This window comes from Pristis pectinata, chromosome 7 (assembly GCF_009764475.1).
Source record: "Pristis pectinata isolate sPriPec2 chromosome 7, sPriPec2.1.pri, whole genome shotgun sequence".
Lineage (NCBI taxonomy): Eukaryota > Metazoa > Chordata > Chondrichthyes > Rhinopristiformes > Pristidae > Pristis > Pristis pectinata.
In genome coordinates, this window is record NC_067411.1 from 81928058 (window position 1) to 81955195 (window position 27138).

General features: G+C 40.1%; 1 protein-coding gene across 10 annotated transcripts in view; it reads right to left on the reverse strand.

Moving 5' to 3' along the window:
- Positions 1-27138, reverse strand: part of LOC127572438 (casein kinase I) — a 180866-nt gene that overhangs the window by 123485 nt on the left and 30243 nt on the right. For all 10 annotated transcript variants that reach the window (XM_052019701.1, XM_052019699.1, XM_052019695.1 and 7 more), the window contains exons 3-4: positions 17581-17621; positions 8718-8787 (exon numbers count right to left, since the gene is read on the reverse strand). In XM_052019701.1, coding sequence (XP_051875661.1) covers positions 8718-8787; positions 17581-17621 — 111 coding nt within the window. The remainder of the gene's footprint in view (positions 1-8717; positions 8788-17580; positions 17622-27138) is intronic.

Sequence of the window (27138 nt, forward strand, 5' to 3'; positions counted from 1 at the left end):
AAAAGATTTATATCCAGAAAGACAGGAGGAGGAGTGGAACAGGGGAAAGTTAGGACTGCTTCTCTGCCATACATCTTAAAACCAATGTACAAGACCCTACCAAAAATGTAGGATGAACTTCAACTGACTTGGGGGCTGAATAGACAAAGCTGCAGAAAAGTAACATTTTAATGTACATACTTGAAAAATTTTAATGTACATACTTAAAACATTCAAATCACATCTGTGGAACGTTTGGTACACTGTAGTTCATTGCTACGTGATTGATTTGATTCACAAGATAATCTGCAGAAACAGGCATATCTGGTCCTGGGCTTTGGAAATGGACGGGCAGACAGCAAGCCAGGAACAGCTGAGGAGGAGGCCAGATAGCCTGAAAGAAACAGCAGGTGCGAGAGGTCTGAATCTGAAATTTCAACAATATTGCAACTTAGCTAGGGCCTGAATCATATACAAAAACCCAATTGCTATAGAAACACATTAGAAGTTCGTTTAACCAATGGGCATGGACAGCCCATGAACCATTGAATAACTGCAGCAACACAAGGCCATTTACCCAGAAACACCACACCTTCTCTTGCTCTTTTCTCCATATCCCTGCAACAATCTCTCCTTTAAGTATTTATCCAATTCCCTTATAAAAGAAACTATATAATCTGCACTCATCACTGTATCAGGTAAACCTTTCCAATTCTAACCATACATTGCATAACAAATCTTCCTTACGCTGGCACTGGGTTTTTCTTTGGCCAATCTTTTCAATTTGTTGTCAACTACGATTGAAAACAAGTTATTCTGATTTACACTATCTAAAACCATTCACAATTTCAAACAGTTCAGAAGAACATTCTTTCAGCTTTTTTGTCTTGCTCCAGGTTCTCCTGTACATCTATGTAACTGCACACCTCACACCTGGGACCATTCTAGTAAATTTCTTCTGAAGTCACTTTTAAAGCCTTGACATCCCTCCGTGCACAGAACTGGGCAAAAACAAAAATTCAAATGAGGAGAATCTAGTTTTAACATCCAGCTATTTTTGTACTGAATTTATAAATTGTGGGATTTATTTTACTTTATTAAATGCTTTGCTCATCTGTCCTAAGTTTTTCAAAGGCCCAAATGTCCTTAAGTACTACAATTTTCTCTTGCATCCTTATTAAAATTGGAGAATCTGGCATGTTACATTCATTTGTCTGTTTATAAAACTTACACATTTCTCCATTAAAATTCATCTGTTACACATCACTCATTTTACCAGCCTACAGTTAGCTTCCTCACTGTTACATTTCCAAGTTTTATATCAAATTTTGAAACCCTGCCCTGCACCACCCTACTGAAGTACATCAAAAACAGCAGCATCTCTACTATGGAACAGAGGGGAAGTCTACCATACACCTCCCTCCTCGCCAGAAAGTACCCATTCCCCGTGACTTTTTATTTTCTATCCCTTAACCAATTTTTCCCCTAATTGTTATTGATAATCTGATCATAACAGGGGCAAGGTGCTACAGTAGTTAAGTTGACAAGTAACAAAACTGAACAGAATCTGAAATAAAACAAATTGCTGGGGATACTGAGGAGATCAGGCAGCTTCTGTGGAGAGAGAAAACAAGAGGTTAACATTTCAGGTCAATGACCTTTCATCAGGTTAGTGCTAGCTCTATTTCTCTCTCCATAGTGTTGAAGTTTTTGATTGATCCAAAGCACATTTTCTAATCCTACCATGGCAGATGGAGGATTTGAATTGAAGCAATTAAATAAATCTGGAATAAAAATAAACAACTTGTTGCTGCAATGGTGACCACAAGACTACAGGTTTGTTTTAAGAAGTTATTTGGTACAATTTCAGAGCATTGAATTTGCAATCTCTTCCCCAGTCTGACCTACATGCGACTCCAAACACACTAATGTGGGTGATTCTTAATTGCATTGTCAATTCAGAAGCAATTAGTGATAGGCAATAAATGATTGCTTTGCCAGCAATATTCCTTTCTGAATTAGTGAATGTTCATTGCAAGATGAACCTGCTGCATTTTACCAAACACTTCAGACTGCCTAGTTGCACAACATCAAGAACAAATTCCCTTACTTGCCATATTACTACACCAAAAACTCATGAATGACAAACTGTGTTTTGTTCCTTTTTATAACCTTCATGAGTTCTCAAAGTACCTATTGAAAATCACCTCAACATTGCAAGATTGCTATCAGATGCTAATTTACTACCCATAGCTGCACAATAAATCGGCATCATATTACTCATGTGCAGGAAACAATTCGGTTCTTCGTTGGCTTCTAGGAAGACGACAAATTCATCTTCCTTTCAAGCTAAGAGATTAAAAATGTCAACGAGAGAAGTTCATGAATGAAGAGTAAATGTTATGCCAACACTTTAACTCTAGAAATGATTAATAAAGATACTCCCTTCAGTGCAGGTAATTATATTTCTAATACAAAGCTACGAGTTTCAGAACAGAGAAAATGGAGCTTCATTTCTCTTGTTTAACTTGTACATAACCTAGTCTTGGTAAATAGCTGTGCAGCAAGTGCAAGTGAGATATTGTTATGGGCTGTTGCTAAAAGCAGCTCTTTTACTACACATATGTTGGACTTTCAGTACCTGAAGCACAAGCACACAAAAATTCTTTCACAAGTAGACTAGCAAAATCTTCAGATACATTCCCAGCATATCCAGCGAAGCAAAAATACAGAAATACAGGAAGATAATCATCTTTGACCGAGGCATAAATTTGGAAATCCCATTAAGACAATAGATCAGGTGAGTGGCTCTAAATGTTCTCAAAAGACCCATGGAGATCAGATTTGCATAACAGTGTATAACAGGAACTTCTAGACCAAGTTTGCCCATCCGGCATTTATGTGGCTTATGCAAATGAAGAAAAGGAAACAAGTGCCAATCATTGCCTAAAGCAAGTACAGTAATTAAATGTGAATGATCTCATCACAAAAAAAATCTCTACAACAAATAAAGTAATTGACAAACTAAAAAATGACCAAAACGTCAAACATTCAAAAAAAACAATCCTAAGAAATGCCAGAGATCACTGACTGCAAAAAGGCATCTCTCACATTTCTCTTGAACCATCCCAAAAACTGCCACTTGTGCAATTCCCTCTGAGAATACATTTTTGTAACACAAGGTGCAAGTACATACTCTTGATGAATCCATACCAAAAGGCATCATCAAAAGGCAAAAAAAATCACGTGCAAGGATAATAAAGTGTCATCTTCCCTGATCATAATGCTGATATAGAGCCAAAGAGGCTGCACTCTGATGCAGCAGGAAAAAAAAGCAATCAGATTAAATTCTCCTGACTGTTCCTTGTGAACATGAATATCGTCCGTGAAACAAAAGTTTAGTATGCACAGAAGAAAAAGTTTAGCTAGCAGAGAGAATAGTTCCACTTGCATTGTATCACATGTGTACTTAAATATCTTGAGTCCCCAAAATTTGTTTCTTGAACAGATTTTTTCTAATGTTCTTTTAACTCTTTAAGCAACTGCCGTGCTCAATGGCTCGTGGGAGCCGGAGGGGAGATGTCCAGGTAGCCCTGTCCGATAGGCAAATAGATGTTAATATTCTACAGTGGAGTATTATTTTGCCATATAAACTTAGAAGAATATTTTCTACCAACTAAGAATGAGCTTTCCCATTCCCACATCAGTTTCTCCTAAATGAAATCACCAGCTATTGTTCAAAACAAAATATATCAAGGGACTTCAGCGTGTGAATTAAGATTGAAAATTTTCAATCATGTTCTTGGTGTGCAATCAATGACCCTTTAAAACCCAAGGCAATCATATCAATATAAAATTAAGCATCGAATTGTGTTTTTTAATTTGAGCTCTTTGGTTCTGTCCTTCTAAAGATAGACTTTTGTCTGTCTACTGGTCCAAATCAAGACTAATGAGATCCCAAGTGACTGCCAAGTGATTCTGGAAGAAACTAAACTGAGCACCACTAAGCAGGTTGTTAATGGGTAGGTGCATTTGATTACAAAATCAATGATTCCTTCCATATTTTACCGATGGTGGCAAGGAGGCTAATAGTCTGAAAATTAGACAGATTAGATTTATCTTGGGCTTCAGACATTCTTGGATAAGTTTCCACGCTAGGTATCAAATCACAGCTCCACTGGAACATATTGGCTGATGGAGGGAAGTCTTGAGCAATGCAAGTATCGAACATTACTGGTGCATTCAAACACTTCTGAATGCTACATGAACCAAACCAAATTAGCTGTACACTTATTATTTCTAAACTGGGGCACCAAAACAGATTCTGTGGAGTTGCCTGCACAATATTGAATGTGCTTACACCTTGATTTCAAATGCCAGTCTTTGCCATAGCTAAAATGTAAAATGTGGGTTGACTGCCAGTTTTAGTGTTTGACACGTGCAGTATCAATAATTGGGTGCTTCATTCTAAGTTAGGCAAAATTTTTCACAAGACATAATAAAAGCAGAAAATGCTGGAAAAACTCAGCTCAGACCACATTGACAATGAGAGAAAACCGTTTTAGTCAATAGCCTTTCATTAGATTTGATTCTGATAACAGGTTATCAGCCATAGAAACATTAAACAAAACCAGAAGTGCTGGAAGAACTCCACCAGCAGCTCTGGAAAGAGAAATCTGTTAAAATTTTAGCTCAAAGACTTTCCATAGATGCTGCTTGACTTGCTGAGTTCTTCCAGCGTTTTCTGCTTGTGTGTCAGATTCTAGCATCTGCAGTTTTATTTGTTGATCATAAACATTAACTCTTTCTCTCCCTATCTAAAGGTGCTGCCTGACACACTGAGTACTTCTCAGAGTTCTTGTTGGGTTTTTTCCCCAGATTTCTAGCATCTGCATTATTTTTGCTTATGGGTGACTACTCAGTACATCCTTCTATAATTTCTATGTAGTCAAGAGTGGTCTCCAAAGCCAAATGATGATGAAGATATGGTTGATGTGCCAGTTCCGGCTTACAGATTGTAAATATTCTGTTGCATTTGATGATCATAGGGCCTTATAAAAGCCCCATTTTGGACTGTGAGATCTGAACTTGTCTGCCCCATTTGGCACAGCTGTGTTCCACAGGATGAAAATGTGAACTTTCCTGCACAAGGGCTAGGCAGTCATAAAGTGAGTCGATGAGGGCAAAGTCACATAAGACTGCAACCCACTCTTCCAACAATCCAGCCCACTCAATGAAAAAGATCAAGGTCCCTGCTCCGTCCATTCAGTGACCTTGCAGCCTTTAAATGCTGTTCAATATAGACAGTAAAAATTCATCAGCTGAGGAAGGGTGGCAATTAATAATCAGTATGAGATCTCTTTATCCATGCTGTACCTGATGTCATGAGGAATCATGGAGTTCAGATTCACTGTGGAGGACTCCTATGGGTGTTTCCACCTGCCTTGAAAACACTATCCCTCATACTGTCCCGCTTTAGGTTGAAGCTCTCCCTAAGACAAGCCCTGTATATTAAATACTAAAGCAACATACCTGGTTTGGAATTTTACGACTATAGAGTATTTCTGGTAACCTTTTCAGAAACAAGAATTAACCCATAAGGTTCAAATAATTTATAACTTACAAAATACATTTTTGATAGATGGGGTAAAAAAAGTCTTTTTCCCAAGGTAGGGAAGTCTAAAACTAGAAGGCATAGGTTTAAGTTGAGAGGCGAAAGATTTAAAGGGGTCCCAAAGGACAGATTTTTCATACAGAGGGTGGTGGATGTATTGATCGAGCTGCCAGAGGAGCTGGTAGAGGCAGGTACAATTACAATGCTGAAAAGGCATTTGGACAGGTTTACAGAGAGGAAAGGTTTAGAGCAATATGGGCCAAACAGAGGCAAATGGGACAAGCTCAGGTAGGCACCCGAGTCAGCATGGATGAGTTGAGCCAAAGGGCCTGTTTCTGTGCTCTAACTCGATGATTCTATATAACCAGCACTAAATAGATAAAATACTTAACCAACATGAAGAACGCGTGTCAAATTATTTATAAATACTCCACTCCAATCACTCAGATCGGCAATTGGATCCAGATCTGAGAAACTCTCCACAGAGATCAGTGAGCAATTATGGAAGCTGGAAATTGCTTTTGTTTTTTAGGACACCAGAGTTATCTAATAAGAACAAGCTGCTACTGCTTGTTTAAGTAATACTACAGGAGGGAATCCCATCATTTCTCATTTGATTGTGAAGCACTTCTTTATTAGGATGAAAATTTGTTCTTTTCTTGGAGTATTTCTCAAAGCATTTTTTTTTTAGCCACAAATCAGAAACTTGGTTTAAAATCAAATCCAACTCTGAAATTTCCAATTTCACTTCAGCTTTTGTTCATTTTAATGATTGAATATTACTCCAGAAATAATCTGTAGCCTATTTCTCTTGCAGCAATTCCAACACCTACATTGCAGGTGATAGCAAATTTGCAGTTTGCTCTGTCAGTAGTTGACACAGGGATCAAGCCTACTTTCCATCTGTCAATATTTGCAAACCATTGAAGCAGCCTGGATACAGAATTGAAGATCACCCGAAAAGATAAAGTCTACTTGCTTTTACATAATTAGTAACCCTGCTGCTCTCTATTTTCTATAAATGGATAAGAAAATCTAATGGTTAGTAGTCAAAACAAAGTCAACTTGAGTTAAACCTGGATAGTTGATGAGCAGCACAACATTTCTAGAAATAATCTACAAAGTTTACAAGGTGCTGCTTTATTACTATAATTTCAATGAGTGCACCTCTGAACCAGCCAGAAATGCTATCAGTCACTTCCTTTATTCAGTTCATTTTCTGCACCAATCAACTGTTGTTATGTATTAATCTTACAGGAAATGTGTTAAGATTTAAAATCAGAACTTCAGATTAATTGAATTCCAAAGACAATCAAAGTGCATTAAAAAAAAAGCCTCTCTTCCAGGAACCCTGCTCCTCACCCACGCGTAATCATGTTTCACTCCATCTTAACTGGTCTTCCTCGCTACTGTTGGACTACAGTCACACTATGATCTTAACTTTCTTCAATTTTTTTATTACAAATTTCTATATCTGTTGCTTTATTGTATGCTTTATGAGCTTTAAAATTCCTCTACAGATATCATACTGTCTTTAGCAAAATGAAAATCAAAATAAGCCTGGTCAAAGAGAGTGTATGACAGGGTATTTTCTCCCAAGCCTCAATCTGCTGCTTCTCTTATCCAAATGTTTCAGTTGGCACCTCCTCATGGCCTGCCACTAAACAGGCCATTAGGAGTTGCCAACTGAAACACTTCCTTGGATAAGAGAAGCAGCAGATTGAGGCTTGGGAGAAAATACCCTGTCAGCACCAAGGAGGAGCAAATTGTTGATCATTATTGAAGCATTCAAAAATCCAAAAGAGAAACAAACCAAAGCTTTAAATGCATGCTTTGAGGGGACAAGGTAGAGCACGAAGCTGAAGAATGTAAAAGTGCACAGAAAATCCTTAAAAAGAGATGTTGAAGTTGCACACAGTGGGGTGAGACGACGATGGTTTGAGATCCACATATAAAAGAGAAGCAAGTAGAAGGTGCACCCATTTGCATTCCTTATTACCTGCTGCATTCATCTGTTGGCTTTCTGTGTTTCATGCACTAGGAACCCAAATCCATATGTGCTACACTTTTCTGAAATCTCTCTTCATTTAAATAATTATATTTGTTCTTCACATTTCTCACTCTATACTCCATTAGCCAACTTTTTTGTCCATTCAGTTTACCCATCAATATCTATATAAAAAAATGTTTGTATCCACCTTGAAACTTGCATTCCCACCTACCTTTATGTTATCTCAGAATATGGTTACAATACATTTCCTTTCTTCCTCCAAGACATTAACATATATTGTAAATAGCTGCGGTTCCAACACGATCCCTGTGTTTCCCCTTTGGTCACAGCTCACCAACCTGACAATGTACTTCACCCCATCCCTATTCATTGATTCATCCCTGTTAGTTAATCGTTTATCCTTAGTTAATTGTTTGTCCTCCAACACCGTGGGCTCTTATCTTGTGAACTAACATTTTGTGACGCATCTTGTTAAACACCATTTGATTAATAACACATCTACTAGTTGCTTTCTATCCACTCTTACCAAGACCTCCTCAACACACACAACTGCTGCTGCTTTTGTAACTGTTTTAGACAATCACTGCTAGGAAAGAAAGTTGCAATAAACAGGCATTCAAAATTTAAATCAATATTCTTTTTCAGTGCCAAGTGACAATAATATTATACACAAGTTCTCTGAAAGAATATTTCTTCCCTATTTCAAGGTTTAATTACTGTCAGAACTTCTTGGCCCTATAATTGGCTCAATTCCACTAACAAACAAATTACATCAGTGTTGAAACAGACAGAAAACACTGTTGCTATATTACCTGCATTTTTCAAACTATTTTCTGAACGAGGGGTAAATGTAAATTGTAATGCAGCTCCAAACAAAATTACTAGAGTTTTACAAAGCAAACTGTAACTCTCATTCCTGGCTTATGAGACGCAACATTGAGCAATTTGTCTTCAAGTACAACTCAAATAAAAAACACCCTACTAAATCACACAAACAAGTCACCATAATTTTTTACCAAATAATATTACCATGATTCTTCACGATCATCCATCAAAGCAACAATATTAACTGGAACTTAGAATATTTATATGTAAAACAGAACATGAATTTACCTCCCAATCCCAGCTGTTTGTAGAATCTATATTCCAAGTGAAGTTGTGGTGCTCTGGACTTCATTGGTTCCTGAGTGCAAAAAGGACATGCTAATTTAAACACACAAGCAAGAAACATTACAAAGCTTGATAATATTAGCATTTATATTGTGCCTTGTCACATCAATGAATCTGAGAAGTTTTCATTCAACAAAATGCAATGAGCTATAAAATAATGTTGGGACGTTTTACTACGTTAAAGATATCTAATAAATGTAACGTCATTATTTCAATAAGCTTGAACACTGCAGTGTTTAAAGTAGAAACATCTGTACATGGAATTTTTTAACCTTTCCCTGTTTTCAATTTTAATGCAAGTCCCAGATACCAGATAACAGTAAAGACACCACACAAGAGGCTGCAACACACAGAAAATATTCCATGATTAGTTTCTAACATATTGCAAGGCACTATTTTTAAATGACTGGGTGGCAAAGTACATTATATACAATAGCACAGTATGCATACATAAAATAGAGCCTCTCACGTTTAAGAGGACAAATCAACTGCTACTTCATTTTGCTTTCTTTGCACAGGCACGTGATGCTAGAGCGCACTTAGAAGAGAGAATATAGAACAAAACAGCACAAGAACAGGCCCTTCGGCCCACACCGTTTGTGCCAACCATAATGTCAATTTAAAATGCACATAGGCCTGCAACATGATGTATATTCCTCAATTCCCTACCTGCACATGTCTATCTAAAGGCCTCTTAGATGTTGCGATCGTATCTGCTTCCACCACTTCCCCAAGCAGCAGGTTTCCAGCACATACCACACTGTGCAAAAAAAAACTTGCCCCTCACATCTCCTTTTAACTTTCAGTTTCTCACCTTAAAGCTATGCCTCTAATATTTGATATTTCCACCCTGGAAGAAAAAGACTATCTATCCTGTCTATGCCTCTCATAATTTTATATACTTCTATCAGGCCAGCCCTCAGCCTCTGATGATCCAGAGAATTTTGAAACCGCCTTCTTCGTTCCAGTTAGAACAAGTTAATGAAGTGTTGATACAGTGGATACTTTATTCACCTAGAGGCCTGTACTAATGAACTAGAAATCTAAGTGAGATTAATCAAATAATCCATAATTTGAAAACAGAGCATCAAGAGGGGAAGAAAAATCTTAAAACTACCAGATCATAATAAGATGATCAGGTTCACAAGTGTCATTTAGAAATGTGAATATGAGATTCTTATCTATTTTGGCCTACCTAGCAAGACACTTAGTCATGCCAAAATACAACAAAACTTAAGAATAAAACCTGAAGGACCAGATTTGAATATAACAGAGCCAACTGAATTCAACCGAACCCACCAGTCATCAACATAAATATTTGGGGATATGCTTAAATCACAAGCTAGCCAAGCAAGTCTCACAGAATCATACTTCAGCCAATATCCTGGGCTTCTCCATCACCATCCCAACAACAGGACTCAAAAGGCAGCAGCGGAGTGGTCTAGAAGAGTCTTCAATCTACTCACGGAAACCCGCATCTAATTACTACCTACCTACGACCTTACTTCTGTCAATGAATTAATACTCCTCCACGTTGAACAAAGGCATTGAACGTACTCTCGATGAAGGACTTTGGTGTCTATCACCCAAGGTGACTAACTCAGTGATATAACCTGAAACCAAGCTGGGCAGGTCTGAAAAGGCAAATTGCCAGATGGGGCCAGAGTGCCAACACAAAACATAGAAATTTATGAGCTTGTCCCTACGAATCTACTGGTTACAGATGGTCTGCCCATGATGTTAAGGGCAGGAGTAACCACCACATTCGCACGGAATCACACAGCACAGAAATGAGCCTTTTTGTCCCACCTCATCCATGCCCACTGCGTTGCCTATCTACACTAATCTCATTTAGCCATATTAGGTCCATATCCCTCTATGCCTTTCCCCTCTGAAAACCTGAAATAACGCCTTGTAAACATCAAATGTTCTCCACATTCCTGTGAAGAATATCTGGACTTCACAATGAGGATACCCTCAGAAGTATAGCACTATCATTGTTGCGCCCATGTGCATGACCTCAGCAACATTCAGGCTTACGTCATAAGGTGCAAGTAACCTCCACAGCACACAGATGTCAGACAATGATATTTGCCAGCAAGGGAGAAAAAATACATTTGTTGATATTTAATGGCATCACCAACACAAAGGGTAGTATGGTATTGCAGCAGTTAGTGCTGCTGCCTCACAATTCCAGGAACCCAGGTTCAATCCTGACCTTGGCTACCATCCATATGGAGTTTGCATGTTCTCCCAGTGACTGCATAGGCTCCTGCCAAATGTTCTGGTTTCAATCCACATCCCGAAGATGTCCTGGCAAGTTAATTATCTGCTGTAAGTTACCCTCTGGTGTAGGTCAGTGGCAAGAAAGTCTAAGAGCTGATGGGCATGTATGAGAAAATAAGTGGCAATGTGCAGTGGAAGGAGGATTAGGGGAATGCAGACAGGTGGGACTGCTCCAGTTGGAGCAACCAAGGGCTCAAAGGGGTGAATTGCCTCCTTCTGTGTCATAAGTGAGTCAACCCTGACCATCAACATCCCAGCGATCACTGCTCAAAATAACTCAGCCAGCCATGTAAACATGTGGCTCCAAGACCAAGTCATAGGTCAAGTGTTGTGCAGAGAATAACTTCCTTTCCACCATCTATAAAATCTAAGTCTGGAGCATGGCGAAATATTCTTTGGTATTGGTTTATTATTGTCACTTGTACCGAGGTACAGTGAAAAACTTGTCTTACAAACCGATCTTACAGGTCAATTCATTACACAGTGCAGTAACATTAAGTTAATACAGAGTGCATTGATGTAGTACAGGTAAAAAAAAGTAACAGTACAGAGTAAAGTGTCACAGCTACAGAGAAAGTGCAGTGCAATAAGGTGCAAGGTCACAACAAGGTAGATCGTGAGGTCATGTGGTCATAGGTCATAGTCCATCTCATTGTATATGGGAACTGTTCAATAGTCTTATCACTGTGGGGTAGAAGCTGTCCTTAAGTCTGGCGGCACGTGCCCTCAGGCTCCTGTATCTTCTACCCGATGGAAGAGGAGAGAAGAGAGAATGTCCCTGGTGGGTGAGGTCTTTGATTATGCTGGCTGCTACACCAAGACAATGAGAGGTAAAGACAAAGCCCGAGGAGGGGAGACTGGTGTCCGTGAGGCACTGGGCTGTGTCCACAACTCTCTGCAGCTTCTTGCGGTCTTGCGCAGAGCAGTTGCCGTACCAAGCCGTGAACCACCCTGATAGGATGCTTTCTGTGGTGCATCGGTGAAAATTGGTGAGAGTCAAAGGGGACAAACCAAATTTCTTTATCCTCCTGAGGAAGTAGAGGCGCTGGTGAGCTTTCTTGGCCGTGGCATCCACATGGTTTGTCCAGGACAGGTTGTTGATGACGTTCACTCCCAGGAACTTGAAGCTGTCAACCCTCTCGACCTCAGCACCATTGATGTAGACAGGTGCATGTACACCGCCCCCTTTCCTGAAGTCAATGACCAGCTCTTTTGTATTGTTGACATTGAGGGAAAGGTTGCTGTCATGACACCATTCCACTAAGCTCTCTATCTCCTTCCTGTACTCCGACTCATCGCTGTTTGAGATACGGCCTACAACGGTGGTATCATCTGCAAACGTGTAGATGGAGTTGGAGCAGAATCTGGCCACAGAGTCGTGAGTGTATGGGGAGTAGAGTAGAGGGCTGAGGACGCAGCCTTGAGGTGCACCAGTGTTGAGAATAATCGTGCCGGAGGAATTGCTGCCTAACCTCACTGAATGCGGTCTGTTTGTTAGAAAGTCAAGGATCCAGTTACAGAGGGAGATGTTGAGTCCTAGGTCTCAGAGTTTGGTGACAAGCTTGCTTGGTATTATTGTATTGAAGGCAGAGCTGTAGTCAATAAATAATAGTCTAACGTAAGTGTCTTTACTGTCCAGATGCTCCAGAACTGAGTGAAGGGCCAGGGAGATGGCATCTGCCGTAGACCTGTTTCGGCGATAGGCGAATTGCAATGGGTCCAGGTTGTCTGGTAGGCTGGAGTTGATGCGTGCCATGACCAGCCTCTCAAAGCACTTCATGATGGTGGATGTCAGAGCCACTGGTCGGTAGTCATTGAGGCATGTTACCTTGCTTTTCTTTGGTACCGGGATGATAGTGGTCTTCTTAAAACAGGAGGGAACCTGAGATTGAAGCAGGGAGAGGTTGAATATGTCCGCCAGCTGATCAGCACAAGATCTGAGCACATGGCCCGGGACACCATCTGGGCCAGACGCTTTCCTCATGTTCACTCTTCGGAAGACTGATCTTACGTCCTCCACTGTGATCACAGGTTCAGCTGCGGTGATGGCTGTCAGTGGATAGTGACAATCCACTTCCTTTTTGTTCAAAACATCACTTTTGTTCTTCATGTGCCTGGATGGGTGCAGCTCTAACAACACTCAAGAAGCTCCACACCACTGAGCCCAGTTGATTGCCGCCTCATCCACCATTTTAAACAGTCATCCTTTCCACCACCATATCTGCAGTGCATCAATTACAAGCAGCACTACCACAACACACCAAGTCTTCAACAGTTGCTCCTAGGCCCATGACCTCTTCCACCTACCCTCTCAAGCATTTGTATAATAACCATCTTTTGTGGCCAAGTGAACCCTCAAGCATCAGTTAACCGCAATTGTCCATTTGCATTGGAACATGTAAAAGCACCAGGACATCACAACAGGGCCTCCATCTACAACTCTGCCTACATATCACACATTGTCCACAATTAGAATTCCTTCATCACTGTCGATCAAGATCCTGGAACTTTGCATCAGCAGCCCTGTGGGAGAACAACCACCACATGGACTGCGGCAGTTAAAGCTCACCACCACCTTCTCGGTACATTTACAGATGGGTGTTAACAACTGACCACACAACACCTTTGACATTGTGCACATTGGTGAAAAAAAATTTCCATGAAGGTCTAGATGCCAAGAATTTAGAGTTCAGCCTTTCAGTATGCCGAACATGTGTTTCCTGCAGCACAAACTCCCTCTCCAAAAAAAAACATCTGCCAAACATCCCAAAATACACAAGTAGTATCAATAGGGCATCCAGCACTTGAATTGTACACTTAACATTAGACCTTTGCAGCCCATGTTGGGTCTGTAATGCAGAGCTCACAGTTTAAGAATGTTCTCCATGCAGCCACAGTACAGGGTCGGGAAAGGCTGCTGTGAATGGGGGAGGAAATGTAGCGGAGAGGCCGTGATCCTCCCAGTGTGTCTGGGTCAAGCCCTGCCAACACACAATGAATTGGGACAACAGATACACGTGATCCAAGCTACTACAGGCTGCCCACTGAACAAAGGGCCAGTGCCCATTGCCTCGAAATCACAAATGATTGTAATAAGGCAGGCAACGATCATTGAGGGGAGCTCCACTGAATTGAACCCCCACGGCATCCGGCAACCCAGAGATCTGTCAGAACATCCTTTAAGAGGGTGAACCCTTGCAAGGCATCAGGTCCCGACGGCACACCTGGCCAGGTACTGAAAACCTGTGCTGACCAGCTAGCTGGAGTGTTCAAGGACATCTTCAGCCTCTCACTGTTGCGCTGAGGTTCCAATCTGCTTCAGAAGGGCAGCAATCATTCTGGTGCCCCAGAAGAAAAGGTTGAGATGCCTCAATAACTATCACCAGGTAGCACTTGCATCTACTGTGATGAAGTGCTTCAAGAGGTTGGTTAGGGCTAGAATTAACTCCTGCCTAAGCAAGTACGTGGACCCACTGCAGTCTGCCTACCGCCACAACAGGTCTAACAGCAGATGCAATCTCACTGGTTCTCCACTCTGCTTTGGAGCACCTAGACATTGGCAAAACATAGGTCAGGCTGTTGTTTATCGATTACAGCTTGGCATTCAACACCATCATCTCCTCAGTATTGAACACCAAGCTTCAAAACCTGGGCCTTTGTACCTCCCTCCGCAACTGGATCCTCAACTTCCTTACAGGGAGACCACAGTCAGTGGGGGTCAAAAATAACATCTCCTCACTGACAATCAACACAGTTGCACCTCAAGGATGTGTGCTTAACCCACTGCTCTACTCTCCCTACACTCCTGATTGTGTGGCTAAGCACAATCATCTATAAATTTGCAGATGACACCACTGTTGTTAGTAAAATCTCAGATGGTGTTGAGGCGGCGTACAGGAGTGAGAGAGACCGACTGGTGAAGTGGTGTCGCAACAACAACCTCGTACTCAACATCAGCAAGGCCAAGGAATTGATTGTGGACTTCAGTAAGGGGAAGTCAGGAAAATACACACCAGTCTTCATTGAGGGGTCAGCGTTGGAAAGGGTGAGCAGCTTCAAGTTCCTGGGCATCAACGTCTCAGAGGATCTGTCCTGGGCCCAACACATCGATCTTACCTCGAAAGTGGCATGCTAGTGGCTCTACCTCATTCAGAATTTGAGGAGAATTGGTATGTCACCAAAGATTCTTACATATTTCTATAGATATGCAGTGGAGGACATTCTGACTGGTTGCATCACAGCCTGGTCTGGAGGCTCCATTGCACAGGATCGCAAGGGGCTAGAGGGTTATAGACTCAACCAGCTCCATCACAGGCACAACCCTCCCTGCCAACAAGGATATCTTCAAGAGGCAGTGCCTCAAGGCAGCAGCATTCAGCAGTAAGGACCCTCACCATCCAGGACACGCCCTCTTCTCATTACTACCATCAGGGAGGAGGGTACAGGAGCCTAAAGACCCACATTCAATGACTGAGGAACAGCTTCTTCCCCTCTGACATCAGATTTCTGAGTGGCCCATGAACCCAACCTCGTTAGTCCTTTTTTTTTTGCACTATTTATTTATTTTGTAACTTATAGTAATTTCATGTCTTTACACAGCACTGCTGCTCCAAAACAACAAATTGTGTTATACAAGTCAGTGATAATAAACCTGACTCTGATTACTGTAGGTCAGAAGTCCACCACCTGAAACTTATTTCACTGCGCCAATCCCTCAGTTGCCATCTTGTTTTCAAATGCCATACAGAGTGATCCTGGGGTATTTTTGGAGATAATAATGGAAGATGTATATTTCTCACAAAAGCTCCAATTTCTGTCCGTAGTGGAGGAAACGAGAGTTACATGATGATGTCACTTGCTGTACAACTGATGCCAGGCAAAAATCAGCTGCACTCAGGTGAAATGCACACAGAAGTGCCTGGAAACCTCCTGATTGTTGCTATACCACCCAGAAATGATCGCTAGCATGATCTAGCGTGGGTGCTAATTTTTCTACACACATTTGCAGTGGAGCAGATCCCTGGAGCTTATCCCAATTATGATGGCTTTACTTAATCATCATGAGCTACATAAATTATATTCAAGATTGCAAAAGTTTATCACAAAGAAAAACATCTAATATTTTGATCTGCAAATAAATATCAATATGTAGCACAATGATCACAAAACATCAATCTAAACACAAAATCCATAAAAATTGTAGCATCCATTCTGTATGATTCATCAGACACATATGAATTCAGAAGTTTTGCCACTGCCCATGAAATTCAGCCCCCTTTTCTCCCCTGGTTCCAATCTTCATTCACTTTATGGCAGGGCTCACTTCTGAGGATTTTCATTTGGTTATTGCAATCCCATTAGAAAGAATACATTAAATGTTTAGCAGTTCATCCACCCTAAACTTGAGAAACAGATGCAGGGGCAAGCTATTTAATTAACCATTAATTCTGCATAAAAAGTTTACATTCAAATAAGCAACACTTTTTAAAAAAAACAAGCATTAACATTTACATAGCAACCTCTTACATAGTAAAATATCCCCATACACTTCAAAGAAACAAACTTTGGTATAAAGTTGTACAAAAATTGTGTTGGTTTAGATCACTAAAATCTTGCTCAAAGGAGTAGACCTTGAGGAGGTAATGGCTGTGTATTGGAGGAGGAGAAATTTCAGAAGAAAATATCAGATGGAGCACAGTAGTGATGAAAACTGGGGATTCTTGAGAGGCTGGAAAAATCTCAGGAGGTTGCAGGTTCAGGGAGATTACCCAAGAAAGGGAGAAGAACCTGCAGAGCATTTGAAAAAGAGGGGTGAATTTTAAAGGCCAGTGAGCCAGTGCGGATGAAGAACGAGTGATGAATATCTGAGAATACGTTGTGGCAAATTTATAAAAAATAAACATTTTTTCCAAAACACACCAATTGTTCCTCAAACAAGCAGGCAAACCAACTGTTAAGATTATTTTAGTTAAAAGAAAGACATTCTGAAATTTGCTGCAGCAAATTAAGGTAAATCAATCCTTCCTACATTAGGGGGTCACACTAATTTGCCACACCACAGTTTCAAATCTGCCAGTTTAGATCTTTCCTGGCTAACATTTGCTGGGATGCTGCATACAGTGTATTAAAAAAAAGTATGAATTCAAGCAAAATTTCAGAAACTTAAAATACAACTGAGATACAAGAATAGAACTAAATATCTTATCTCTGAACGCCACAGTGTTGTCAGAATACTGAGGTTTGCGTGTAGAGGGGGAAAAAAGTTCATACTAAAACTACTTCCTCTATTTTTCTTACAGCTTCCCTTATTATGAATAAGTATTAAAACATAACTGCTGAAAGTCACTAACACTTTATCTAGCTAGCTTGATACACAATACTACATACACAATACTAACGGTGATTTTTAAGCAAATGATTACAGATAGTAATGCACAACATTGAAAAAAAGCAAACAAGAAATTACTCTGGGCCCAGTTACTGCAGCAGCTGAAAAGAGTAACAATAATTACCAACTTACCAATTTAATTGCCACATATTCATTTGTGTACAAGTTTTTACCTTGGGGGGGAAAAAAAAGGAAAAAGAATTAGACACATTTAATATTTTGTTTGGAATATGACAGTTCAATATTGTGAATAATTTTGTCAGCAACTCATGGCCCTATACATTCATTAATGTTGCTGCCAAAATACTGTCCACATTTTGGAAGGATACCAGAATTAGTGCACGTTGTCAGAAAACCCATCACACTAAATGCCAGTGCATTCTGCAAATCTGTTTGTCAAGCCCAGTTACACAGAAGTAATGATGAGAATGTGATTCTAGAATTTCTTCCCTCTGTAGGCACTAGAGTCTCCACAAAACTAACTGTCAAATATCAATAACAAACACGGGATAGATTAATAACAGAATTTAAACATTAGCTGCAATAGGGGTTCAGTGGAAGGATTCATGCAATTCTTTGCACTTCACTGTAACAGCCTACAACGTTTTGAAGGCTGGAGATGTGAGGTTAAAGCATATATCATTTCAACTCATTAAAAATAATAGAGGGGAAAGAAAAGCAAGTAATAGTCAATGCCCAAGATGTCAAGAATGAAGCAATAAATTTTAGGGATTGGAAAATAATTTTAAAGCAGAACATCTCTATTGGTAGTCTCATGGTTAACTCATTAGCCATGTGCTTGAAAAAGAGCAGGTAGTTTATGTAAATCAAGCCACGATGAAATGATTAGAGTCAGGAAAATGTATGTGGGAAAAACGAGAAGTGTCCTACAAAAATGGTTACATGCAAACAGCAATGGAATTGAAGTACAAGCTTAATAATACAAATAAAAGTAAACAAAAATAAATTAGGAAGAGTGAAAGAGGGATGTAGGGTAGGAAAGTCACACTGAAGGGAGGAAAAGGAAAAACAGGATAATCAGTTTAGCAATGGAAGTACAGAGTAAAAAAAGATAGGCTATTTATAAACAGGAATGCAAATGAAGAGCAGGCAACACAAAAAAAGTGGGAAAAGCATAAGCGTTCAGAAGGAACACAAAAAAATTAAAATGTTTGAATTACTAAGGGAAATTAAAAAAATGACAATTATCTTCATATTCATTCACTGGAAGTGGGTGCCAGTGCTAAGACCAGCATTTGTTACCTTGATAACCCTCCAACTGAGGGACTTGACAGGCATTACATAGGGCAGCGAAGTGATCAACCAAATTGCTGTGGGTCTGGAGTCAAGATTAGCCAGAAACAGGTAAAAGCAAAAGGGTGTTAGGGAATCATACAGGTTTAAATACCAACCCAGTACTTCTGTGGTTTCTGCTACTGATACCATAATTTTTTTTTAAATTCTAGATTTACTTAATTAACCAAATTTCAATTCTCTAGCTACCAGGTTGGCACTTCAACTTGTGCCCCCAGCTCATTAATCCATGACTCTATCTACTAATCCACTAACATAACCACAATGCTACCTCATCCTTTCATTTTGCAGGAAGATCTAAAATTAACAGCGTTAACAGGCCGTAAACTACACAAGAATATAAGAGATGTATTGGGATACAATATACCAAGGAGAGACCAAAAAAGTCGTTTAGTAAGGAGGCAGAATGCCAAGATTTGGTTAAAAAAACAGGAACACATTTAAGAGTAAACAAAGAGAAACAAAGAACTACAGATGCTGTCTCTTCAAGGATGCCCACTTTGAAGTTTTCCTCCTCTCTTCAACAGGAGCTCTGCGAGTCCCTCTCTTACTGCTCCCCCTCTGATCTCCTCGACTTTGTGCTCACTCAGACTCTGTTCCACAACCTTGTGACGTTCCCTTCATCTCGCCCTCCCGCACTATCACTGACATTTCAGCCCTCGGCCTTCTCCACTGCCAGGAGAATTCCAAGTGCAAACTGGAGGAACAGCACCTCATTTTGTGTCTTGGAACCTTGCAGCCTAATGGCATGAACTTTGAATTCTCCCGCCATGCTTCTTCCCTTTCCTAGCCTCCTTTTTTCTACCGCCTTTTTCTCTCTTTACCTTTCCCCCGGTGGATCTGCTCTTCCCTCCTCCTCCACACCTGCCAAACACCACCTCTTACCTGCATCTACCTTGTGGACACCCTGACTCCCCTCTTTTATCCACCTATCACTGCTCTGCATTTCCCTCCTATATATTGGGCTTCCCCTTTTCCTTTCTTCAGTGCTGAAGAAGGGTCCTGACCCAAAATATTGACCGCCTGCTTTTCTCCACAGATGCTGCCTGGCCTGCTGAGTTCCGCCAGCATCATAAGAGTAAACAAATAGAGAGAAGAGAGGGGTTCAGAATCATTTATGCTAAATTTTGAGTTGTAAATAAAAAATGTGCTTGATGCAGGGTTTTACAATGCCTTTAAATTTTGGATAGGCAAACTGCAATCGGACCCAAAAAGACAAGTAAAGCTATTAAGATTTTTGCAGAGGGAGACTTAAATTATCAGCTCAATCAATACAATACATGGAGAGATAGAAATGGAATTTTTAAAATATCTTTCTTCAATCAGTGCATTGGAGGATTTTAAGGCTGAAGTACTGATGGATTCGACTAAGAGTCATGAAGCAGATCAGCTGATGAGTTTAATATGCAACGTGTCTTGGGAGCAATGACCAGAACATAAGGTTTAGGATTCAATTAAAGACAAAAACAGCTAGCACATAAACTACCATGCCAGTCTGGATTTGCAGTTTTGTTTTGAGAGAGCAGGAGTGACCTGACTGAGAAGAAATAAAAGAAAGCGAAAAAACAAGTTGCTGGAGGAACTCAGTGGGTCAGACAACATCTGTGGATGGAAATGGGCAGTCGACATTTTGGGAAAAAGTGCTTCTTCTGGACTGAAAGAGTAAAGGGTAGATAGCTTGTAAAATGAGGGAAGGATTAGGTAAATGCTGACAAAAGATAGGTGGATTCAGGTGAGGAGGGTTTGATTGGCAGATGGAGTCAGATGGGGCAGGGAAGGGTGGAGGTAGCAACAGGAGCTGGGGGTGATGAGTGGAGACAACAAAGGGCCGCAGATTATGGAATCTGATACGAGGGGAAGGTAAAGAGTGGAAACAAATAAGGGAGGGATGGTGGGCAGATGACAAGGAATGATGTACTGGATGCAGGGGCTGCTGAGGTGAAAGGCAAGGACCAAGGAATTCTATCCCTGTTTTGTCGGAGTCGGGGGGGGGGGGGGGGGGGGGGGGGGGGGGGCAGAGGGGGAGAGTCAGGAAGAGAGCAGAAGTGCAGGAAATGGAGAAGATGAGGGTGAAGGCATCAAAGAGTGAGGTGCTGCATGCCAAGGACTGCAAGGATTGTGGGGTAAAAGGCGCCTGCAAGAAATAAAAGAAACTAGTGTATAGGAATTGAGAGCAATACTAAATTTTTTTTAAAAGGAGATTGCAAATGCACAGCATATCCATTAATGAAGATAAACAATACCTATTTTCAGGATAATTTAAGCAATGTAAAACTGAAAAGAAGAAAATCAAAATATTAAGAATGAAAGAAACAAAAAGCAAAATATGTAAATGGTTAAGAGCAGAATAAGGATTACTAAAGGGCAAGACAAAGGAAAATGTAAATTATTTTACAAATATACACTAAAAGGAGGAGATTGGGTCCCACGTGGAGACAACTCAATTTCTAGATCATAAGAAAATACTCAAGCTAACTAATAATGATATCAAGCGAGTATTTACAACAGAAAGAAAATCCTGAAGTATTGTGTGAGCAAGATGCTCAATGTTATACGAGAGGACAAAAAGAAAATGTTGGTTATTTGTTGGGCTATAGAAAGAGCAAGTCGCAAGCCCAACAAATTATATCTGAGCATATACAGATAAATGAGGGAGGAAAATTGCTTAGGCTCTAGAAATTACCTTTCACACTTCTATAGAAGTGTGCCAGAGGGCTGAAGAGTAGAGAATGTCATATGCATTTTCACAAATAGAGCCAGTGTATATCTGGATAATTTAAGTCTAATTATCTTAACATTTGTGTTAAGGAAATTGTTTGTCCTTAGTTTACAATGAAATTACCATGATCGAGGCGAACAGCACTTCAAAACAAAAAAATCATGTCTTACATTTTACAATGGATGCAATGCACATTGACTTTGAGAATGTCTCAAATGATGTAGCATAAGGAACATTCTATGGAAGATCATTGTCTATGAAATTAGGAGGAAGGATTGTAAACTGGGATGAACATTTGCCTTTATGGAGAAAACTGAATGAGAGCGAGTAAGTGGAGTGGCGACTTGATTAAATTCTGGAGCCATTTTGGTTCACTATGTATTCAAAACATTAATATGGGTTATAACAAAATCAAAATTTCCATTTAACATATAATAGGGAGGTACAGTTTACTTTCTTTAAAGAGCAAATGGAAGTGCAAAGATTAATAACAAAGTAAAAGAAATAGCTGATATGTGGCATTGGGTGATGACACTTTCTGTTTGAATTCACTCACTGTGGAGCAAAGAAAAAGGAATTTTGAGGTACATGCTCAAAGAACGTGGGAAGGTGAATAAAGAAAATGAGGAGGCAGCAAGGAAAAACGCTAATGGTCTTCTACATTTTGTCACAGTAAGTATGAAATATAAAAGTAAAGAGATAATGATGGGCCCATGAGAAAATCTTAAGAATACCTAAGAGGTAAATGGAAATATGTTTCAGGGTTGCCTGTGCAGCACTGAGCTTTATTTTACAGAAAACTTACTCAGGCTTTGGAAAGAATAGGAAACAGATGTGAAGATCCTACAATGCTCCCTGATCTGAAGAAATACAAATGCGAAAGAAAAAAATAAAGATTATGGCTTATTCCATAAGAAAACATGTGAAAGGATGGGTCAAGCTGAATAGAAGCACACCACTTAAAAGTAATTATGCGATCAATAACGAGCGATTGTGAATACAAGATTTTATGCAAGTCATTCATAACAAAAAGAAACAGGAACTTTTTGACACTGAGTTATGAAGCTTCCTAATGCAAGATTAAGTTGAAGTTATTTAATTATTTTAATGTCATCACCTCAAGTCAAGTCATTTTGAGGCAAAAATTATTCTTTTCATGCAACCTGTCAAGTTTGAACAGATGCAATTGATTCTACCAAAATCAATCAGAAAGTCATGCACATTGAGTGGAAATAAAACCAAATAAAAATCACACTTCAGGACAAGAAAATAAATTTCTTGTGCAATGTCCTAATTCATCATCTCACTGCTCTAACAACTCCCTACCCATTTCTAGTATATCATCTCCAAGCTGGCTTGTTCAAAATGCCCTCTCCACGTTTAGAAAGACACAGTGTTGTCGATCTGCCACTGTAACTGCAAGGTCTCTGCTGCCCAATTCTCCACTCAGTTTAAGCAACAGCACAATTACATATCCACTTCTACACTTCTCTAAAATTACCTCCTTTTTCAGTTGATATTGTTTAAATATATTAATTACTATTTTAGGTTTACATGATGTTGTTAACTCTAGTATTACTAGAATGTCTTCATTCAAATCATTTCTCAGTCAACAATGACACTGATGGTAAGTAAACACACAGAATAAATATTATCACCATTGAACATCTTTTCATCTTTCACCCTAAAAATTTTTTGTTGCTGTTTTTATTATTGTTCTTTGGTGATTTACATCCAGAGTCAAATGGTACGTTGCAGATTTAGCAAAGCACCGTGCCTGCCAAGGAGCTCCCCATGTCCATTGTACAGAAATGTGAACTTTCCTTTTGCTAATTGATTGGGTTCTTGTATGGCTGCATAAAATGACAATGTTCGATCCAGACAGAGAAATTACTGAGTAGTTCCTCTGGCAATCCATATTTTCTCAATGTAGGAGGGAGCCATTCAGCCCATAAGTCTATGCTGGTTCACAAAACAAACTCATTTCCCCACTAATTTTTCCCCGTAGCCTATTCTGCCCATGATCGCGCCCCCCCCCCACCCCAGTTCTATTATACATTAGGGGCAATGTACAATGGCCAATTAACCTAATCTCTTTGAGACGGAGGGGGGAAATTGGATCACTCAGAGAATCCATGCAGTTACAGGGAGAATGTGCAAACTCCACATAGATACCACCCGAAGTCAGGATTGAACCCAGGTCGTTGGCATTGTGAGCCATCAGCTCAACCAGCTGTCCCATCGTGCCACCCATTGTTCCCAGTCACCACACTGCTGCGAAGTAGTTAATTTTATGCACATAATCAATATGTAGCTATCACCCACCAACTGTATGTTTCTGTGGAAATTCCCCAGCTACAGGTCCTCCCCAGGTTACAAACATCCAACTTATGTACAACCTATACATACAATCAAGTGTTTGGAAGACTGGTGGGATGGATTTGCTGGCTGCTGTGGAGCTGCAGATAGCTTCTGCAGTGTGGGAACTCACGGCAATATCTGACTAGCTTAGTTAAGCGCCCTGTTTTAACTATACGTTGCCCTTGATTAGTCAAAGTTTTATTGAAATATACTGCTGGGAGGCCACATTTCCGACTTGCGAACTGTTAAGAGTTACAAACAGTTCTCAGGAATAGAACCTTGTTGTAACCCGGGGAGAATCTGCAGTTTGTTTCTGCCCCTCTTGAAATAAATGCTGCTATTTTCTGTGTAAATTGACTTGGTTTGGTGTGCAGCAGTCTATTTGCTTCAAATCATCCACAGCATTCCAGCTACAGCTCATTGGCTGGCATGGTGTTGTTAATAAATACTCCATTCTTGTACTTCATCTGGACCTTGTTACGCTGCCTCTGCCTCATATCTGGCTCCCCTGGACTCAGCTATATTGTCTTCAGTCTCCACTGGGGTTTATAGGACTGCAGCTCCATCAGTTTGAGCAAAAGAGGAAAAAGAGACTGACAGATGAAAAGGCAGCAATTGACTCAAACGGTCTTTGCAATGTCAAATTGCTCCAGTATTTGCTCTCAGATGGTAATTACCCATCTGATTTATTCCACCCCCATTCATTCCACCAATAAACTGCTCAATGGGAAGTGCTCACATTGAGAGCCTGTTCAAAATGAAAGAACCAGCAGAGGACTGGCAGTTGGGTCGAGCTGCATAAAAATGTGTTATTTGCTCATCCATCATTGGCATCATATCTGCAATAATGAACATACTCTGTTAAGCAGATGATGTGTGCATATATCACCTTTAATGCTCAAAATAGATGACGACAGCAGGGCTGACGGCACTGATAACTGTAAACAAAATTAACTAATTTTTTTCCCACCCCCCCCCCCCCACAGAAATAAAGCAAGTTATATATTAAGCATCACAGCGTGCAGCAGGAAATAAAAAGATGTATCAGGCCTTCGTACCACTCTTTCCAGTATGTTACAATATATATTCAAAGGCACTATCAGAGCAATTTGGTAAGAACCATGAGGAATCACTCTGAAGCCTATGTCAGCAGACAGCTAGAACTGCTAACTCTGCAGCTAACAATCACTACAAAACAATCTAGCTAATGACAATCTCAGGCAAACTGCAGACTCAAGTGCCCTTCTTGTAGATCAACAGACTTACAGATGGGCAGAGCTACTGCGATAAAGCAGCAACGAAAGCCACAATCTCACTTCAGCAGATCAAACACAGGGACAGGACAAGTCCAACAATTGTCACAAAATCTTTAGGTTTCTTTCCCAACATACAACAGGTGAACTTGAAATTTTATTGTTTTGGAAAATTGTGTGATTGGCAATTTTCCAACCAAATTCCCAAAAATCATAAGTTTTCACATCATTCTTAAATCCTACCTTCAATAATTCAGAATACTTTGTCATCATCATGAAAAGACCTAAAAAGTGGGGTGGGATGAGGAAACATATACTGACGTGTCTTAAGGCAAGTCCTCCCAAACTGGAGTCAGGACATCAGCTGAAGCCATATTGAACGTGCAATGTTTCCTCAACCTTGGATTTGAGATCCCCCCACCGCCCACTGTTGGATTGACGTTTCCCAAGCTGTGGGACCACATTTCAAATCCCATTGCTTCAATACCTTAGGCCTTACAGCTATCCCACAACATCCACGAGCTACAACTTAGGGAATAAGTTTCAATTTTTGCGCCACAAGTTATTTTCAACCTTGCAATCCAGGCAGCAAATTTTTCCGCACTGTGTACTATCTGCAAAGTGAGAAACTCTCTGGCATGAGAACAGAAAACAGTTTGCAAAAAGATGCTGAGGACTTATCAAGAAAGTTAGTTACCTAAAAGTGAAGTCTCCAGAAATAGTGGGCGAGGAAGTAGCAACGTATACACAGGTGCAACATGTATACCAGATTTTATGGCATTGCCCCAGACCCAATAGTCAGTCTTTTAACCAGCAGCACAAGAACTTGCACAGTACATTTACACATGTTGAAAATGAGCAAGTGGGAATGGGATAGCATTCCCAAAGCACCAGTTGTGACTTCCATCTTAAAAAAATAAATCATTTTCAGAGCAACTAGAAATGATGGGACAAATGGGATTGACAGGATTGCTTGACCAAGAGTCACTGATGTCTATCTGGCCATAACATTGGACTATCTTCTCTGAGACCCATTATTGGTCCCCTTTTCTTCTTCCAGCATACTCTTAAAATGGAATCTTTTATACTTCCCAGAGTGAGACTTGACCTTTGAAGGCAGAAGCTATTTTTAATATATCAGTTAGATTATGTGATGAACTTGCAACACAAAAACAGCAAAATGCATGCACAGACAAGTATACAACACAGTGCATGTCTGTACATGCCCACACTTACAGCTCTGCCTTTGGAACAATCCCATATTCCTTACAGATTAACTAGTTATAAGGCAAAAGGCACAGTTTAACATCAACATGATAAGCAGAGATTTATTTTATTGAAATAATTTATTTCAAACAATTGTTATTTTGCTCAATTTTCCTTAGTTCAACAAAAAGGTAAAACAAGACCAAGCACAGTATTTGGTTTGTGGAGTTAGACGACTCATGCACTGGGCCGTGAGTGCGAGAGCAAAAGAGGACGAAAAGGGAGGAAAATAGTGAGGTAGAAGGGAGGAGAGGATGAGGAGTGAAGCAGTGAGGGTTGGGAGCAGTCCCTTCGGATCGGTTTGGAGTGCTTAGGAATGTAATATTTATTCACCAGGGCCCTGCAGCAAACAAGGCTAGAGAGAGAAAAAAAAATCAAGGAACAAGAAAAAGTGTAAGTTTCATATTTCTTGAAATTACCTACTTGTTGTAAAAATATTTAAGTCTGTGGAGAAAAGTCTGCTTGTCAGTGAACATTCATTATCCAATTAAATAAATCTCAGCCAGTTTGGGAATACACTATTTCAAGAATGAACATGCTGGGTAGCCAATGCCAAAGAGAGCTGGAAGTTATACGACTAAATTGTCAAGAACACATACAAACAGAAATAGCAACATGGAGAAGAAAAAAAAAGACAGAAATAGATTTTTTTTAAAAAATTCAGCATTGGGTCCCAAACAGAAATCTACTGTTTCCTTGTTGCTATCTATAGTTTGCTGTGGGCTCCATGTCCACTGCTTACTTCTAACCTTCTGCACACCGTTTCTGCTCCTCTTC